We start from the raw sequence: 20216 nt of genomic DNA, 5'->3' as shown, positions 1-20216 counted from the left end.
TAGAATCATGACTGGTGCGGAGAAAGTAAATAAGGAAGTGTTATCTAGCCCTTTGCATAACACAGAGGAGGTCACCCAATGAAATTAGTAGGCAGCAGGTTTAAAACAAACATAAGAAAGTACTTCTTCACACAGTGTGCAGTCAACCAGTGAAACTCATTGTCATGGAATGTTGTGAAGGCCAAAAGTATAAAAGAACTAGATAAGTTCATGGAGAATAGGTCCATCGATGGCTATTAGCCAAGACGGTCAGGGACACAACCCAATGCTCTGTCTCTCCCTAAACATCTGACTGCTAGAAGCTGTGATTGGATGACAGGGATCACTCAATAAAGTGCCCTTTCTGTTTACTCCCTCTGAAGCCTCTGGCACCAGCCACTGTCTGCAGACAGGATACTGAGCTAGGTGGACCATTGGTCTGATCCAGTATGGCTGTTCTTGTATTATAATCCCCTATGTTTTAGTATTGCTGTAACGTTAATTTCTAATATAAGAGGAGTCTTGAGAGAGTTCATGGTATGTTAGTGTTTAGGGCTATATGGTGCCCAGTGGGAGTGAAACAAATTATTGGAAGCCAGACTATCCCTCATTCAGAGGATCACCCACGAAGGGGTTGGTCAAAGAGGCAGGAAAACTTCCCCTCCGTTTCCTGCACAGTGTCCCCTGAAGGCAAATGGGGGCTGAGAAGGGGTCCAAAGATTGGAGGGGCCCAACCTCCTAACCCCATGGCTCCTGGAGACAACCATTTCTGGCTCCATAAAGGCCAAGAGCCATCCCTATGGACAGGTCAGCTGCTTCTGCACAGCACTTGGCTGATTCCCAGGAGCACAGCACCTGGAATGGATGTGGAGTGGACGCTCCAGCCTGTTAGGTTTCCCTGTTTCATATGAGTACTATTGCAGTTGCTGATAAGTCTGATGTCTGTCTAAAATGTTTGCATATTTACTTCCAAAATGGAAGGAGTTTACTAAGGGCTCCTACAGGGCTGAGAGCCAGAATATTCAAATAGAGAGATAAGTGGCCATTGTTCGACTTTAATAGCACACAAGTGATAGAGAATCACTACCTACATCACATAAAATTGATTTTATACAAATGGGGGACTGACTTTCTGAGTGCTGTCAGGCACCACTCTGATGGCTTGAATGTTAAATGGCCTTGTGTCCTCTTTTCAGGTACTCTCCACTTCATAATGTCAGACTACCAGAAGAGGATGGAATCCAGTATCCCTCGATGTTACTTCTCACGGCAGACCATGATGATCGAGTGGTCCCTCTGCACTCGCTGAAATTCATTGCTACTCTGCAGTATGTGGTGGGCCGAAGCCATAAACAAACGAACCCACTTTTCATTCATGTTGATACCAAGGCTGGGCACGGAGCAGGAAAGCCAACAGCTAAAGTTATAGAAGAAGTGTCTGATATGTTTGCCTTTATAGCACAATGCCTAAATCTTGATTGGATTGAATAGGTAGAATACACATTACTGTCTCAATTAGAAATCAAGGGCTTTTATACTACGTGAAAACAACCGACCACTTGGTGTAGTACTTACATTTAAGAACTGCAGTTTAATATTTTATTGATCCCATCTGCTGTGGAGTTTTGGTCTTTTAAGCTTCCTTCTTTTTAATATTTACTTGGGTTTCTTTTCTACTAGGTACATGTTTTAGATAGCACCTTTGAATAGATAGCTGAATTGCTAGCAGTGCTGTTGTGAAGATTTAGATTCCCGAGTTGGTGGTAGTTGAGCTTATTTCATATAAAATAATGTTAATGTGTTTTGCACCTATAAACATATCCGGTTCACCTGGAATTAAATGTAAGTATTGTTCCAGTACAAACACTTGGAGCATAATATCAGTTATTTAAGAATGTTATGGGTATTACAAAATCTTTTCAATTAAAATGCTGAAGTACAAATACGCTGGGTCATTTGAAGTCAAATATTGCTGTTAAAAAGCTTACACTTCACGTTATTCATAACAATGTATTACAGTCCATCGTACTTCTGTTGCTTAACTTCATCAGTTTCTTGCAGATGTCCAATACTTCACCAGCTTAGTATCAGGTAATTTATTTCCCCATGTAATAGAAACTCAACCTGCAGAATTTAGATCATCTCTAAGATTTTACTGTGTTCTTTTCAAGTTGCACAGATAATCTTGACAATGTTGTCCCTGGATCTTTAACTACTTCTGAAGAACAGACCAGATATCACCAGTGTCGCCACAGAGCCCTGATAGAGCTCCCCCAAAACTGGACACTCACCAGGTTGTTGTGTTTTGGGCCCACCTCACTGGGTCCTGTGTGGTCTTTAAGCCTCCTGAGTCTGAACAGAATCCAGGTACTGCCCCTGGCTTACAGTCCCTATGCGTACTCAGGGTGAAGATCCTCTTCTCTGGCACTCCCTCATGAGAGATGAGATCCTGCAGTACAGCTCCCCAGCCCTTCAGACTAGTGCTGACCCCTCAGGCTCATCCACAGCTTAAACACATACTTTCCCCGAGTTCCAGCCATGTGAGCATTCTGGATTTACAGTTTAGCTCCATATGGTCATTCAACAGTGAAAGCAAACAGACCCATTAACTTTGCATAGGATTCTAAAATAGCATTACTCTTTTACTCCTGGGCGAATTCTGGACCACGGTGCATATACTGAATTTATGTCCCCTGCAGATTTCTGTGCTTCCCTGCAGAAAAATGACTTTCTGATGGGGAAACGAAAGGAAGCCTCAAGAGCAGTTATGTGACCCTCCCCAGCAGTTTTAAGTGCCAAAGGTAGCCGGCAGAGAGGTAAATCACCGTGGGGCCTGGGGCATGACTGCGGAAGACCTAGCTGGTGGCTCCTACCCTGCACCGGGCTCAGCTGCTAGTTCCGGCTGGCTGGGAAGGAGGGGACTTCCTCTTCCCCTGCATGGCACCCAGGGCCATGTCAGACCCACCCCCAGGTTTCTCCCCTGGCTGTAGGAAGCTCTGCAAACTCCTCCCTTCTCCCCACTGCACTTCCTGCACATGTCGCTCCTCAGCTGCAGGGGGAGGGATCACTGTATGGGGAGCTACTCCCCTATCAGCCCAACCCCCATACATCCAGACCCCCTCACACCCAGACCCACCCGCCGATCATCACCCCCCCACACACCAAGAATCCCCACCCTGACGAGCCCCACTCCCCCTGCCCCTGGGCCACCCCAATGAGCCATCTGCACCCGGATTCCCACCCTATCAAGCCCCAACCAGTTGCACCTGGATCCCCACCCCACTGAGCTTCACTCCCCCAGCATCTGGACCCCCCACTCAGCTCCCCATACCCAGACCCCCCGCCGCTGAGCTCCAGTCTCCCCACATACCGACCCCTCCCTGCTGAGCCCCAGCCAACGTCACCTGGACCCGTCTGCAGAGTCCCATTACCGTTGCACCCAGAAACCCCCAACAAGTCCCTGTATATCCAGATCCACCCTGCACCCGGATCCCCTACTGAGCCGCCCACACCCAGATTGCCCCACACAGAACCCGCTCAACCTACACCTGGATCCCCACACACTAAGCCCATCCACACTTGGATCCTGACTTGCTGAGCCTGCCTGCACATACCTGGTGCATCTGGCATGGAGGGACAGAGCCCTAGGGTCTTTCTGGGGCAGGCCTCGTGCTTGAGTTGTGTCAGGGTGGGTGCAGCTTCACTGCTGAGTCCATGTCCTGGGGCAGGGGTGCTGCACAGTGATCTCCCACTCTGTGCAGCCAGTGGCCTGTGCTCTCCAATGCCATGCTGGAGCCTCCACATTAATTTGACACACAAAATTTGCAGAATTTCAAAATATTGTGCGCAGAATTTTTTTTTGGCACAGAATGTCCTCAGGAGTAAGGCCCTTTACTTGTGTAGCATGAGAAATACACAAGTCTAGACAAAATAATGAACACATTTGTATGCATTTTCCCTGACTCGGTTTCCTTGCCACTCTGAAGAGTTCTTTGGGCTTGAGCTGAGTTCTCTGGGTAGTTCTCGGAATCGTGGCATCACCCTTTCTCCTGCAGCTAGCTTCCTTTGCCTTTGGCTGGTCCCACTGTTAAACAGAACACCCCTGTGTACAAAATCATGCCATTCTGTCCTGCCCAAAGCTTCCTGCATATCTGTGTGTGTGTGTGTCTCCTTTGAGTTTATATAGCCCACTATCACCACCTTGTTTGGTTTGGCGGGGGGGAGAATGGGGGTTATTTTTTTGTTCTGCTGCTGAGGATTTTCCAGTCTCCAGTTTTCCAGCCCCTTGCAGAGAAACTTGGTCAAACTGGTTTCCCCAGGGTCCAGCCAACACATAGTCCCAAGATGCTTTCACCTACACTACAGCCCTGACAGCAGGTGGCTGATTCCACATCTGCATTGAGTCACAGAGTCCCCAAATTGTCTCAGTCTGAAAATGGTTTCCAGTTTGGTTGGATTCACCTTGTCCTGATGTCCAGAACACATGTATACCCCCGCACTGGCATTTAAATAAGGCAGTGATAGCTGGGTTCAGTTATAGCTTTAATATGTGCACTTGCACAGTATTTGAGCTGCCATTTCTTATCTTCTAAGCCAGTGGTTCTCAAACAGCAGGTTGGGACCCCATTTTAATGGGCTTGCTAGGGTTGGTGTTAGATTTGCTGGGACCTGGAGCCCAAGCCCCACTACCCGTGGCCGAAGTCCAATGTGGCAAGGGTCAAGTTACAGACCCCTACCTTTGGCTGAAGGGCTTTGCTACCCCCGCACCCAGGGAGGCAGGACTCGGGGTTTGGCTTTGACCCCCCTCCCGGGGCAGTGGGCCTCAGGCAGGCTCAGGCTTCAGTCCCCCCTCCTGGGATCGTGCACTAACTTTTGTTGTCAGAAGTGGGTCATGGTGCAATGAAGTTTGAAAACCCCTGTTCTAGGCTGAATGGGTATTAGTTAAATAGATGCAGAAGTTTGGTTCCAGACTGCCTAAATGTCCATACTAACCATGCTGGAACTAACTTTTGACTTTCCAGAACAAAAACATGTTCCTCAGATTTCCCCCTCTCCCCTTCCAAAAAGTAGAAAGCACTGTTATTTTCCAGTTTTGGATAGCCCAGAAACACCCACTTCTTGTTATTAAAACTTCATTCTAGAATCTTTAGAGTAAAATTTGCTCTTATATCTGTGTTTTTCATTGACTTTTGTCATAGCCATGCATACATCTGAGAGCAGAATTTGGCCTTTAATGTTGTTAGCCTACCAAAACTATGTTTATTTTTAAAATTCAAAGTACACCGGTCAATTACTGTGGGCTAGACTGTGAGGTTAGGTACAATGCTGAGAGAGGCAGTGTGTAAGGCCTGGTCTAAACTACAAACTTAGGTTGACATAAGCCGCGTTAAGTCAATCTAATAATATATGTGTCTACACTACTGAGTCCCTTCCGCCAACCTAAGTGGCCTGTAAAGTTGACTTCTGTGCTCCACCTCCGCAATGGGGGATAGTGTAAACACTGTGTTGTGTAATTCGAATGAATTGGCCTCCAGGAGGTGTCCCATGGTGCTCTGCTGTGACCACTGGAGAGCACTTTCAACTCCACTGCATGTCAGCCAGGTACACAGGAAACAGCTGCTCCCCTGTTAAAGCCCCGGGAACTTTCGAATGTTCATTTCCTGTTTGATCAGCATGGAGAGCTCGTCAGCACAGCCGATCATGGAGGCTCAAGGCCACAAATGCACTCCAGCATGGAGTACACAGGAGGTGGTGGCTGTTATTGCTGTGTGGGAAGAAGAGTCTGTGCAGGGAGCGCTCCGATCCAGCAGAAGAAATACTGACATCTATACCAAGATTCTGCGGGGCATGGGGGAGAAGGGCTACATCGGGGACACGCAGCAGTGCTGCGTGAAAAGGAGCTTCAGTAAGCGTACCAGAAGAAAGGGAGCTGAACAGTCGTTCTAGTTCTGCCCTGCAGATATACTGCTTTTATGAGAAGCTGCATGCGATTGTTGGCGGCGACCCCACCACTACCCCAAAACGCTCCGTGGATACCCCCCAGGAGCCCCAGGTGACCTCAAGCAACAGTGAGGAGGATGTGAGGCAGTCAAGCGTTGGGTCCGTTCTCCCCGACAGCCAAGAACATTTTTTAACCCTGGAACCCATTTGTCATAAATATAAAGGGAAGGGTAAACACCTTTAAAATCCCTCCTGGCCAGAGGAAAAACCCTTTCACCTGTAAAGGGTTAAGAAGCCAGGACAACCTCACTGGCACCTGACCAAAATGACCAATGAGGAGACAAGATACTTTCAAAGCTGAAGGGGGGAGTGGGGGGAAACAGGGGTGTTCTCTGTCTGTGTGTTGTTTTTGCCAGGAACAGAAAAGGAATGGAGTCTTAGAACTTAGTAAGTAATCTAGTTAGATATGCGTTAGATTCTGTTTTGTTTAAATGGCTGATAAAATAAGCTGTGCTGAATGGAATGTATATTCCTGTTTTTGTGTCTTTTTGTAACTTAAGGTTTTGCCTAGAGGGATTCTCTGTGTTTTGAATCTGATTACCCTGTAAGGTATTTACCATCCTGATTTTACAGAGGTGATTCTTTTACTTTTTCTTCAATTAAAATTCTTCTTTTAAGAACCTGATTGCTTTTTCATTGTTCTTAAGATCCAAGGGTTTGGGTCTGTGTTCACCAGTGCAAATTGGTGAGGATTTTTATCAAGCCTTCCCCAGGAAAGGGGGTGTAGGGTTTGGGGAGGATTTTGGGGGGAAAGACGTTTCCCTGCTATATATTTGTTAGACGCTTGGTGGTGGCAGCAATAAAGTCCAAGGACAAAAGGTAAAATAGTTTGTATCTTGAGGAAGTTTTAACCTAAGCTGGTAAAAATAAGCTTAGGGGGTTTTCATGCAGGTCCCCACATCTGTACCCTAAAGTTCAGAGTGGGGAAGGAACCTTGACACCATCCCTTTACAGGACCAGTTGGCAGCAGGGTAAGGCACCTCTGGAGAGTACACATTTCCAATCAAACTGTAGGGGTTACATGCTATTATTTTTTATGTTTAATCTGAACAAAGAAGTAGGTGTAGTGGGTGTCGGTGGCCACTCCAGCTATGCAGAGGGTGCTCTCCAAAAAAGACTGTTTATGTACATGAGGATGGTCCAGGAATCCTCCATGGAAATCTCTATGAAGCTTTCATGGAGGTACTCTGCAATCCTTCACAGAAGGTTTCTGGGAAGGGCTGCCTTATTTTGTCCACCACAGTAGGACACTTTCCCACACCACTCCAGTATTAACTCTGTTGGCATCATTGCAGCACACGGCATTGCAGCATTAGGATCAGGTCTGTACCCAGAAGCTTGCAGCATCGGCTCCCTTGCTGCCACTGTTACCCTCAGGAGAGTGATATCACATAGGGTCACCTAGGGGAAACGGGGGAAGTTTTGAATCCTAGCCCTTAAACCACAAAAAATTTAACAAGTAATTCACCCCGTTTGGTAAAATCTGGGTCATACAACCACTCTTTCCCAAACGTGCTGTGGTTGTGGTTGGAAGGGGTCACTGTATATTGCAAGCAGCACTGAAGAAAAGGGTAGGTGGCAGCTTCCTGTTTGTCTCTCTCTCCCCCTCCCCCCCCCCAACTCAGTGCCGCTTTTATAAAAAAAACAAACTCTTTGGGGGGCTTTACGCTGGTCCTGTCCTCAACACCATCCTGGTTACTAGGGGAAAGGGGGCTTTTCTCAAGTTCCAACTTGTGATCCCAAAGATGTCTTCACAAAAGCAGCAGCACAAGACCTCTCGCCCATGCCACATGGCCTTACTTACCATGGCTGGAGCAGCAAACCGACTCTTGCAGTAGCCAGCGTTTGTGATTACATTGTGGCTGGCAGTGAAGTGTATTGAGGGGTTTTTTGTTTTTTTTTAGTAAAAAAACTTGCTCTAGAAACAGTGTATGCACTGTCAATGCTACCCTTGTGCTTTGCATTCCTTGCGGCTGAAATCTTGTCCATCGGCACATCCTCCACGCTGGGACAGAGACTTTCCCAAATTAGAAGGTGGAAAAAGAAGACTCGGGAGGACACGTTCAGTGAGTTAATGTGCGACTCCGAGAGTGACTAGACGGAGCTCAGAGCATGGAGGATTACACTGTCTGACAGCCTGCACAATGACCGCAAGGACAGGAGAGCTTGCAGGGAACAAGAGCATGCCACGCAGGAAGAGATGCTGCTGATTATGAATAAGCAATCAGACATGTTGAGGCATCTGGTTGAGGTTTGAGAAAGGCAGCTGGATGCTAGAGTCCCTCTGCAGCCTGGGCTGAACCTGCTGCCATCATTGCCCAGTTCTATATCCTTTCCCCAAATGCCCTGAGGCAGGGCGGGGGGGGGGGGAGAGAGTTTGGTGTCCCACGCACTCAACACCAGGGGAGGGTACAAGGACCAGAAGGCGCCCATTCCCACACCTTTGGTTGTTATTGCAGTGCATCTGTAAACAAGCTGTCCTTGTTTCTCCCCGCCACCCCACCCCACAGTGTTATCAGCCCTTTTGCCCCAGGATATCTTACTTTTCTTTGCTGTCTCTGTGTGTTTGTATGCAATACACAGAGCTTGGTGGTGGTGGAGTTTACAGGGGAGAAAATGCACTGGAGGGGACAGTTTGGTAAGGAACAACATAGATAAGTGTCACCTTACTCTGGCTCATTGCTGGTTTTCAAAGCCTCCCAGAGACGCAGAGCCCCTTGATGTGCTCTTCTTATTGCCCTGATGTCTGGCTGCTCAAAATTGGCTGCCAGGTTATCTGCTTCAACCCCCACACCCTGGTGGAAACTTTTCTCCCTTTGTTTCACAGATATTATGGAGCACACAGCAGGCAGCAATAACAATGGGGATATTGCTTTCACTGAGGTCTAATCTCGTAGGCAAACAATGCCAGCGACCTTTTAAATGTCTGAAGGCACATTCTACTGCCATTCTGCACTTGCTCAGCCTACGGTTGAACCGGTCCTTACTGCTGTCCAAGCTGCCTGTGTATGGCTTCATGAGCCATAGGAGCAAGGGGTAGGCTGGGTCTCCCAGGATCACAATTGGCATTTCAACATCACCAATGGTTACTATGCAGTCTGAAAGAAAGTCCCTGTTTCCAGTTTTCTGAACAGACTTGTGTTCCTAAAGATGCACACGACATGCTCCTTTCCTGACCATCCCAGGCTGATGTCAATGAAATGGCCCCTGTGATCCACAAATACTTGCAACACCACTTTCAAGTTATGTACTCTTTGGAAGGTGGTCTGGTGCCAAGATAGGGATATGCGTTCCATCTATCACCCCACTGCAGTTAGGGAACCCCATCGCGGCAAAACCATCCACTATGTCCTGCACATTTCCCAGAGTCACTACACTTGTTAGAGGAAGTCTGTTGATGGCCCTGCAAACTTGGATCCCACGGTAGATTTACCCACTCCAAATTGATGCCCCACTGACCGGTAGCAGCCTGGCATTGCAAGCTTCCACAGAGCTATCACCACTCACTTCTCCACTGTCATAAAAGCTCTCATTTTAGTATTGCTGCACTTCAGAGCTGGGGAAAACTCTTCACACAGTTCCTGGAGAGTGGCCTTATGCATTTGAAAGTTCTGCAGCCACAGCTTGTCATCCCAGAGCTGCATAACGATGCAGTCTCACCAGTCAGTGCTTGTTGCCCAGGCACGGGCCACTTGGTGGTTTGACCTAGAGCAAATGGTGGATTCTCTGTAACTTGAAGTCTTTAAATCAAGATTTGAGGACTTCAGTAACTGAGCCAGAGGTTATGGACCTATTACAGAAGTGGGTGGGTGAAGTTCTGTGGCCTGCAATGTGTAGGAGGTCAGACTAGATGATCCTAATGGTCCCGTTGGGCCTTAAAGTCTGTGAGTTTATGGATGCAGTTATACAGGTAATGAGCAGAAATTATGTTCCCCAAATGGGGCCTGATCCAAAGCCCACTGAAGTTGATGGATGGACTCCCATTAACTTCCTTGGGTATGAATCAAGCCCGTGATCGTCTAGTGGACATTCCTTGTATCGGGGCAAGGAGTTTGCTCCTACACCTAAAGTTCCCCTGAGATATGGAAGAAGGGTCATCCATTTTGCTGACCATATAATGATAATTTGAGCATAGTAGTCCTACCCATGTCTAAGCCTAACTGAGGGAAAGTTGATAAAAATAATCAAATGCCACAATAACCCACAACAATAAATGTTGATGAGAAAAGGTGCAAAAGGGAGACAGATACTTAACTGATCTAAATAGAAAGGCCTACTAATATAATTCAAGGTCTGTGTTAATATCATGCCTGGCAAACAAGAACAGCGTGGGACTGGAAATCAAGGGACCAAAATTGATGCCTTAGAAATTAGGCCTAATTGGTGGACAAAATAATGAGAGGATGAGCTATTCCACCCACCATTCCCTTTTGGGGTCCTTAACAGAAAAGACTTTGGGGAGAAAAATGGGAGGATGTGAACACAACAATTACTGACCAACAAAAGGGGGAGACGCAAGCTTTACATCGTGGCTGCCACCCGTGCTGTCTCCTGTGACCCTAGGATTCCCCCGTAACCCTGGGCCTTCATTGTCCTAATCCTGCGATATGTCCTGACCACATCGGGTCCCAGAAAGGGATCCAGATGACATTGTCACCGTCACCAGCTATGGGTAAATCCTGAATACCGCCATCCCCCTCTTTCCCCATCTTGTCTCTCCTCTTTCTCATCCTTCCTCTTGTCTTCTGTTTAAAAAAAGTCTGGTTTCGCTAGCCAAGACTACATATTTTGCAACACTGCTGTAAAGCTTGTGGCCAGTAAGGCAAGTAAAAGCAACACCTTATGCAGCCCAATGCTGGGACAAGTTTGCCAGTCTCAGAGTGGCTGATACAACCAAGTGCCGTGCCTGTATTTTGCCAGCAGTGAGGTTAGAAGTGAAAGTCAACACCAGAGACAGAAGCTACATTTTCCATCTTTGCTGTCCTTTTCTTTCCCTTTTTGTGTGTCTTGTTTTGTCTTTTAGGAAGCAGGATCAGACTTTAACAATAGCAGCTCCAGCCCATTTCAACTAATTTCTCTTAAGGACAGTTATTACTATTTTAACACCATCTAAAAGGCTGTGAGATGTGGGGGAGGGGTCCTTCTGAATAAGGCAAAATGCCATGTTTATTGTAAATACAACAGTTAGCATATGCTTTTCAGTCACACAACACCCACACAAACACACACACACACAAGTCCTGCAGATGGTCTTTATATTTACCAGTCTGTTGTAGCTCCAGTCAATCTAATGGCCAGTTAGATTGAGCACGAGTGAGGAGCAGGGCTCTGTCAGTTGCAATCCGATGCTCCGAGGCTTTGCAGGACTGAACCCAGAGTTCCATGGCAAAACACCCCATCTTTATAGTTGTAAATTCCCATTTGAGTCCATGCATTTTGCAATTTCATCCTGTAATCATTAGTCATTAAGTGATGTTAATCTTGGGGTTTTCTGCTGTTATCATTTATTTGTTGTCTCTCCTTCGGAGTTGCCTGTCTCACTTCTGAGGTTGTCAATGCTGCTAACATGTTTAGCATGGATACAATGGATATTTTCTGATTGTCTCCTGCTGTTTCCAAGTCTCTCACTTTTTCTTGACCGTCTGGACATTTGTGATGGCTTTTATACCTTATCTTTTCCTGATGCCTGCATTCCTCATTCACACAAACAGTGTCTCACAGAAACCTTCAAAGGTATACAGAATACATTGTAAATTAAGCCTTTCTAAATCTTATAACTAAAAGAATTCACATTGGGGCTTCAGGCCCTCAACATTTCTCTAATCTATTTATCATAGACACAATACAAAATCCTGTATTGAATGTTGTTACAATTAAAGCCTTACTTAATACTTCACATTTCAAATGTTTGAACTGTTCTTTCTTTTCTGTATTGTTAATAAATGGCTAAAAGGATTTTTAATGGAGGTAGCCATGACTAAGCAGGCTGAGGTCTGTCTACCATCTCGTTTAACACTGCTTAATGTTGCACAGTGACAGGGTCATGTTACAACTTAACCATGCTGCTAAGGACTTCCATGCTAAACACTACCTGGAAGTCTCACCAGCTAGGGGAAAGTGTGAACTCCACACTGTAGCGGGGACACCTATCCAAACTAATGCTTGTACATTATTTATTAATCTGTACCAGGTTTGAGCTTGCTGAGTGATAATGTCACTGCAAACTGCCATGCCCATCTTACGCCCTACAGATTCAGGTAGCCGGAAACCCAGGACATATCCATGAACAGGCTTCTGCTGGCTCAGAGGAAGGAAAGCAGGAAGCAGGATCGAAGCCGGCATATCCCACTTCCTTGACCCCTGTCTTGTGCTCCTCTTTATTGCTAGAGATCCACGTTGAAGAGGAGAGGCAAAGCACACCAGGTAATATTTGTGGGGAGGTGGTTTGAGCATTGGCCTGCTAACCCCAGGGTTGTGAGTTCAATCCTTGAGGGGGCCATTTAGGGATTGGTCCTGCTTTGAGTGGGGGATCAGACTAGATGACCTCCTGAGGTCCCTTCCAACCCTGATATTCTTTGATTCTATGAAAAGGTTTAAAATTCTAGATGTATAATGTCCCCATGTTCACCCTCAGGGGCTCATGTTTTTAATATGACTTTCAGAGTTTGAATTTAAGCAACTTATGTCACAATCATCAGAGCAAAAATCTTTTCCTTGAATTGTATCAGCAGTTGGCTCCCTTGAAGCTCTGTGCTCCTGAGACTGAGTTTGTGGCAAGTGTAACAGCTGGATCCTCCACAAGTAATTTTCAGTAGCAGAAAACATAATTGTTTATTGGGTTTAATAAAATATATCTCAATTGCTATTTTTCTTCTGTAGTCTTCTATCAGAAATGCTGTCTGATCTTAAATGGTCAAGGAGTATATTTGTTTTCAAATGTTTGTGTATCAGGGTTGTTAAACTATCACTGAAGAATGTATTGGGCATGTAGAAAGATTTTGCCCACATTCAGTATCACAGGCTGGCAGTGTTTGCTGACACATTCCATTGGTTGATCCTTCTGGGAAAGGTTTAAGTGGTTGTGCTGACTCAATGAAGGAGGTGATTGTTAGTTTCCTCGCTTAAGGGAGGTGCAAGTGGCTGGAGTGGATCTGAGCTAAGAAGTCCTGAGGTGGGAGCAGCAGCCTGCCCAACTGAGAAGATCTGAGCTGAATTTTTATGTTGTTCCTGCCAAAGCTCAGGAAGGGAATGAATTGTTGACTCTACCCAGTATGAGGTGTTTATCTGCTTTTAAAGGCACCTGCTCACCGTAAAGTGTTCCCATGTGTATCATTTCTGGAAGACAATCATCTTGATGAGGATCAATCTATTTCTGAAGCAAGATTTTGGTTCTGATTTTAATCAATCTTATACTTACTTCTGATTGACTGGTGTGACTAATGGTTTCTTAGGTCTGGTCTGCACTACAGAGTTAGGTCAATGCAAGGCAGCTTACATTGACCAAACTATGGAAGTGTCTACACTTAAATTTCGCTCCTGCCGGCCTAACTGCGCCACTACACTGACTTAATAACTCCAGCTCCATAAGCGGCGTAGAGTCAAGGTCAATGTAGTTAGGTTGATGCAGTGTCAGGGTAGACACTACAAAGCTTGTGTCAACTGTTACTGGCTTTCATGAGCCACCCCACACTGACAGTACAATCGATACAAGTGGTTAACTTAATTTTGTAGTGTAGACATGGCCCTAGAGCTACCCTAGTGTTATACCAATAAATTAAAAACCAGCAGGATCTTATTAAAGGGAAAAAGGCAAAATACCACATTTATTGTGAATACAGAAAGAATCATAGTAAGCAGTTAGTTATAGCTATAACATTCCATTCAATCTCATATTTATTCACACATTCATTCATACAAACACACACACACACACAGGTTCTGCAAGGTTGTTATCATAGTTACCAGCCTCAGAGTTGCTCATGCCTAGACACTGGCCAGGTGGCCTGGACATGAGGAGGGAGCAGGGCCTTGTCAGATGCTCATCTGATGCTCCTGGAAGTTGGTTTGCAGAATCAGACCCCAAAGTTCTCACTTTCTAGAGTCCATTTTTATAGGAATTTCTTCCTATGCCAGTCTATGGGAATTGCTTCATCATGCTGTTGCTGAATCAATCAGCAGATAGCACATTCCTGACGGCTCCGTGCTGCTAGATGTTATCTTGTTCTTTGGTTCTCCCATTCTTGAGGCTGTTGGGTGGATTCCGGTCTGCCCTCCGAGGGTCCTCTGGTTATTTCCACTTGATGCCTTCTTCAGCCAATGGACACTGGATTCTTAGGCTGGCACCTCCCTGATCATTCAGTTATTATCCACACAAAGCATCCATCCACATACATCCTCTATCTCTATTTTAATCACAATCGTTAACAAAGCGAGATGAATACAACAAAAGGGCGGGGAGTCTCTGGGTGCTGTTTCTGTTACAGAGTATTGCTTTGAGTCTCTCTCTGTGTGAGGAGTAGTTGTTACAAAGAATTGCTCTGAGAACAGACTCTGTCTTAGAATGTACTAACACAATTAGCAGCTTGCAAGTTTCACACGTAGAGGGAGAGAAACAGTACCAAAAACCAAGAGACCTCTTAATTAATAATACCCTGGAATTTAAACTATGGGGAATCAAACTCATTTGTGATTTTAATACAGAACTTCTTTAATATGATCCAACACTAGATCCCAAGTCACTCAAGACATCTCTAGAAATACACTGGTTTTGCAGCCTTTTGGAAGTGATTGAGTTTGAGAGTTTCATTTGCTTGTAGACTGAATAGACTCCGTATAGCAGTATAGAACAAATGGGGATGTTCTTTTGTGGAACTATATGTGGATTAGAAGTGCTGCTTTAGATTCAGTTTATTGTAAAGATGCTGCTTCTATTCTCTTGAAGTAGTCATAGACCTTGAGATAAGGGGATTTGTCAGGTACTAGTTATGCTCTCATCATAGTATAGTATTTAAACCTGAGTGTTGATGGTTTGGCTTAAGTAGACCTGGAACCAAGTCATCCCTAACGACATAAAACCAAAACAAGTTCTCGGCCCCTCGGGGGGGGGGGGGGGGTTGGTTGGTTGGTTTTTAAAGTGGAAGTGCTAATTTCTGTATGGACAAATCCTATATGCACTTCTGGTTGGCTTGTGCCTACTGATTCTGGAGGATGAAGCAAATTCTTCTTCAGTGAGGAAGTTAACCTGATCTGTACCAAAAAGCTACTTTTAAAAAAGGGAATCTGTTCTTTGCAACAACTAAAGTTCAGTTTTATTTGCATAGACTGAAAATATTGCCTTGTTTGTATTATTTTTATTAAACTTGTGCAACAGGAATCTCTTTTTAAAAGTTAAAATTTGTCTTTCTGCGTTTCTAGCCTTTTAACATTCTTCACAACTAATGAATAGATATAATAAATTAGACACTTTCCAGTGAGAGCATGTTATTGATAGAATTGGTTTCTGTGTGAGAAAAGTCGAAAGGGTTGTTGGGTTTTTTTGAAGACAGGAGGACAAAATAAATGTCAGAAAGCAGTTAAAATAGCATCTCAGTGGTTTTAAACTGTTTTTAAAATGGGGTTAATTTAAACTTTTCATTACACAGCATAAATATGATCTTACAGGTGCCCCTTGCTCCCCAACAACACAAATACACAAGTATAGCAAATTGGGGGAGTGAGGGAGTTGGCTTGTGGATGTGAGAAGATGAAAGAAATTCCAATACAAGTAGGATCTGGAGCAGGTATATTACTGACCGTGGGGATTTATCCTGCCACACCAGGATTTCCTTGAACATGGCCCTTGACTGAATCTACCTCCTCCCTTCCTTGCAGGAAAGCTTAAGTACGTGCAGGGATGACTCTGCATCTAAAGCTCTTCACAGCTTTAAAAACATCTGTTTCTTCAGCTCATTTATTTAATTTTAGGCACAGGGGCACCTGCTGACTTCAGAAGGGCCTGATTGTGGACACTTTTTGACAACCTCTGCTTTCAGAGGGCTTTCTGAGTTGTTTGGGTAGGATGTTCTATTTGGAGCTGGAAACCATCCTGATAAGCAACTGTCCCATCTCTTGCCAAGCTCTTCTGCTCTGAAATTGTTTAATAGACACAGCTTCTCCGCAGTCTCTTCATTCAGCCAACCACTATTATTATTTACATAATGCCACATGTATGCTAGGCTAGGCCACTGCTTTCTTAGCAGCCCTTCCCAGTGTCTTCATCTCTCTAATTTTTCCTCAGAACACTTTTTCTTTCCTGCTGTTTTGGGGATGGGTGCTTGGTTTGCCTCTATTACTGTTGGATATTTTTCCAGTCTATTTTTTTTTTTTTTGGGACAACCCAGAATGTGTCTACCTCTGGGCAGTATTGATATTGGGTGAATTACTCTTGCATCTGAGACAGAAGGTCTATTGGGTTGAAGTCCCAAAGTAGAACCATGGCTAATTACTCGCAGTCAGCCAAATACCAGAGGAGTGCTAGTCAGATAAATGAGTTAGTACTTAAAAGCCCTATTTCCCATTCTTTGTTGCTGTCCATATGAAAGTTAAGGGTCATCTGTAAAGCTGAAGTTTAAAAATTGTGTTCAGCTCAGCCAAAAGGTGAGAGAGAACTTATCAGAGGGATTCTCCCCTCTTCCACAACCCTCGACGCTGCTGTGAGCAGTATAAAGCCTCTTAACCACACAGAATTTGCTTCATGGTCTTGCTCTTTGTTTCAGTCTCTTCATCTGTAAAGTAAGGACAATTCTGAAGCTACTTATTGGCAACAGAGCCACTACAAGGCCACGATTACAGCTTGAGGGCTATTGTAATTTCCACAGTTGCTGCACCCTTGAGAAGTTTAGCTAATAAGTCCATATAGCTGCAGACCTATTAGCCCCCATAGCAGGAAGCCCTGTAAAGCACTGCTTGGCAGCACCTAGGGTCTGTACTGAAGGACGACCCATCACTCTCACAGATCTTGGGAGACAGGCCAGTCCTTGCCTACAGACAGCCCCCCAACCTGAAGCAAATACTCACCAGCAACCACACAACAGAACCACTAACCCAGGAACCTATCCTTGCAACAAAGCCCATTGCCAACTGTGTCCACATATCTATTCAGGGGACACCATCACAGGGCCTAATAACATCAGCCACACCATCAGAGGCTCGTTCACCTGCACATCTGCCAATGTGATATATGCCATCATGGGCCAGCAATGCCCCTCTGCCATGTACATTGGTCAAACTGGACAGTCTCTACGTAAAAGAATAAATGGACACAAATCAGATGTCAAGAATTATAACATTCAAAAACCAGTCGGAGAACACTTCAATCTCTTTGGTCACTCGATTACAGACCTAAAAGTGGCAATTCAACAAAAAAACTTCAAAAACAGACTCCAGCGAGAGACTGCTGAATTGGAATTAATTTGCAAACTGGATACAATTAACTTTGGCTTGAATAAAGACTGGGAGTGGATGTGTCATCACACAAAGTAAAACTATTCTCCCCCTCCCCCCACTGTTCCTCAGACGTTCTTGTCAACTGCTGGAAATGGCCCACCTTGATTATCACTACAAAAGGTTTCTCTTCCCCCCACCCCCCGCTCTCCTGCTGGTAAAGCTCACCTTACCTGATCACTCTGGTTACAGTGTGTATGGTAACACCCATTGTTTCATGTTCTCTGTTTATATAAATCTCCCCACTGTATTTTCCACTGCATGCATCCGAGGAAGTGAGCTGTAGCTCACAAAAGTTTATGCTCAAATAAATTGGTTAGTCTCTAAGGTGCCACAAGTCCTCCTGTTCTTTTTGCAGATACAGGCTAACACAGCTGCTACTCTGAAACCTAGGGTCTGTGGACACCCTGCATGGGTTCTACTCATCCCACCTGATCCCAAATGCACCACTTTCACTGCTTATCAGGTCTTCCATGCCCAAGGAAGTGGTAAAGCTTTGTCCTTACCACACTGAACTGTTGCTTTTTTGCTGTTTTTTAAATCATGCACACAGGGCCGTCCCTACCCATACGCAAAGTACGCGGCTGTGTAGAGCACCAGAAAATCTGGGGCACCAAATTTCCTGCCGCCATGCGCAGCTGCGTGCTGCTCCAGCCCCTGCTCCGCCTCTTCCCCAAGCCCACTTCCCTGCTTCACTCCAGCCCCGCCCCCACTCTACCCCTTCCCCAAGCCCCCACCCCTGCTTTGCCACCAGCCTGCCTCTTCCCGCCCCTGCTCTGCCCCCACTCCCCTGAGGACTGCTGCATGGGTCGGGCCTGCACTCACCACGTGGTAAGTGGAGCGACCTGGCCCCAGCCTGCTCCGCTCCCCTGGCTCCCAGCTGCACCACCGGCAAGTGCTGGGAGGCGGTTCCCCCCTGCCCTCCAAGGCTGGGAGCCAGAGGAGCAGAGTGGAGCGGGCTGGGGGGTGGGGGGCAGTTTTCCCCCCGCTCCCAAGCCCCTGCCCCATGGAGACCTAGGGCCAGCCTCCCACCCCATGGAGGCCTGGGGTCCCACACAACCCCCCCCCCCCCCGTGGGGGGGCTGCGTAGGGCACCAAAATTGCTAGGGACGGCCCTGCATGCATACAAAAAAAAGATCCTTTAAATGTCTATAGTTCTGTAGCCTGCAGACAGTGCTACCTGAAGTACTAAACCCTATGATCACTGTGTAACCTTAACAAGAACATGTCAGTAGTTTAGAAGCCAAAATATCATCTGAAACTGAACATTATATCTCAGCATTGTTTTTCAAACGTATGAGGGGAAGATTATTAAAAGGATAGCTATGAAAAGAAACAATTTCTGAACTGTGTTTAACCCCTATCATACACATGTATTATTTAACCTCTTCAAACCTAGCTTGTCTCTTTCAATATTTTAGGGTACAAGACGCACAGTCATAAGGACCTTAAAATGAACATCCTATTCAGCCTCATCCTGCCCAAAATAAACCATTGGGGAAATACTTACAGCAATGCTACAAATCCCACACCCTGAGTTGAGTGAAATATCTTCTCACTCCAACACAAAGGCGAAAAGGATTAGAGGTGATTGTTTCTTTTATTTAGTGGCATGATCTTTCTCAGCTGCTTTCTTTTCTCTGTGAAGAACTATGCCTAATCTATAATATCTCCTCACTACAGAAGCAGACAAATGGTTTTATCAAGATATACTGCATTTCAAGGATGCCATGCTACTTTCTGTAACATCTGACACTAACACTAGCCCTGTGGGAATCTGAAAGTGTCACAGGACGACAGTAAGTATCCAAAAATATTGCTAGCTTTGGCACCCAGTGGTCATGGAGCAACAGCAAGTATATAAAATAACTTTATCCCTTAGTTTAACGCAAATTGATGCAATTTTTCAGAAATTCTGATGGGAATTCTTAACAGATGAAGAATTTCTCTGCTTCATTAAGTTTTTAGGCTACTTCCTAGCATGAGGCAACAACCTGTCATTTTGACAGCAAATGGCAAAGTGCAGTGGTGTGGGCTGGCTTTCTTTTGCCTTCCCGGTAAAGAAGTTGAATAAAGAATTCAGCTATTTAGAACCCCTTGGAGTTGTGACAAGAAGAGAGAATGTCTTCTGCCTCTTTCAATCTAAACAGTACAATTCTCTTACCAGAATCTGATGCTTGTGACAGATAGTGCAACCAGGTGCCGTACTTTTGGGGACAATTGTATTAATGTTATGGCTTATATGTATTGTAGTGGGATAGGATTGTATTCTACTCCATGAGGGAGGGTTACCACAGTCCCTCCAGGAACGATGAACAGTGGAGAGTAATTCCTGCAAACCCTGGGACTGTAAACCAGCCCCTGGGGTTGTTTATATATACTGTACTCCTTCAAGCTAGGTTTCCGAGAGAGGCAGGAGATAAAGCAAGAACATGGGGTCTAAAGATCCTGACCGATTCAACAGATGAACATGACTTTTTGTCCAAGAGAGGCCCCAAACCTGCAGAAGGGTTGGAAAGACTGGAGCTTGCCCGAGTCTCTGTAGGACTAATGGGGCTGCTGGTGAAACATTTAGGTGATGTTATTGTTTGTTTTCTCTGTATAATTTTGACCTTAAATAAATGTTCTCTGCTTTGGAAGAGCTGTGTGGTCCCTCAGAACGGCTGGCATTCCCTGGTCCTGGCCTTTGGAGAGAAAACAAAGTGCAGGGACTGATCTTTAGTCAGGCCTTCCTTAGATAATCATAGGGCAACTGC

At 45.4% G+C, this 20216-nt stretch overlaps 1 protein-coding gene and 1 long non-coding RNA gene across 5 annotated transcripts in view; both read left to right on the top strand.

Annotated features, from left to right (window-relative positions):
* PREP (prolyl endopeptidase) overlaps window positions 1-6564 on the top strand; it is a 177206-nt gene extending 170642 nt beyond the window's left edge. Inside the window, exon 15 of one of the 4 annotated variants that reach the window (XM_073336887.2) lies at window positions 1176-6564. In XM_073336887.2, the coding sequence (XP_073192988.1) occupies window positions 1176-1470 (295 nt within the window). In that variant the 3' untranslated portion in view covers window positions 1471-6564. The remainder of the gene's footprint in view (window positions 1-1175) is intronic. The other 3 variants (XM_073336888.2, XM_073336890.2, XM_073336889.2) reach the window with 3 other exon arrangements.
* Window positions 6565-12096: 5532 nt separating this feature from the next.
* LOC140908206 (uncharacterized) lies at window positions 12097-20011 on the top strand. The gene is made up of 3 exons (XR_012157804.1): window positions 12097-12402; window positions 18882-19047; window positions 19144-20011. It is a non-coding gene; the product is annotated as an uncharacterized LOC140908206 (long non-coding RNA).
* Window positions 20012-20216: the final 205 nt, after the last annotated feature.

Source organism: Lepidochelys kempii, chromosome 3 (assembly GCF_965140285.1).
Source record: "Lepidochelys kempii isolate rLepKem1 chromosome 3, rLepKem1.hap1, whole genome shotgun sequence".
NCBI lineage: Eukaryota > Metazoa > Chordata > Testudines > Cheloniidae > Lepidochelys > Lepidochelys kempii.
This window is presented reverse-complemented; position numbering and strand designations above follow the sequence as displayed.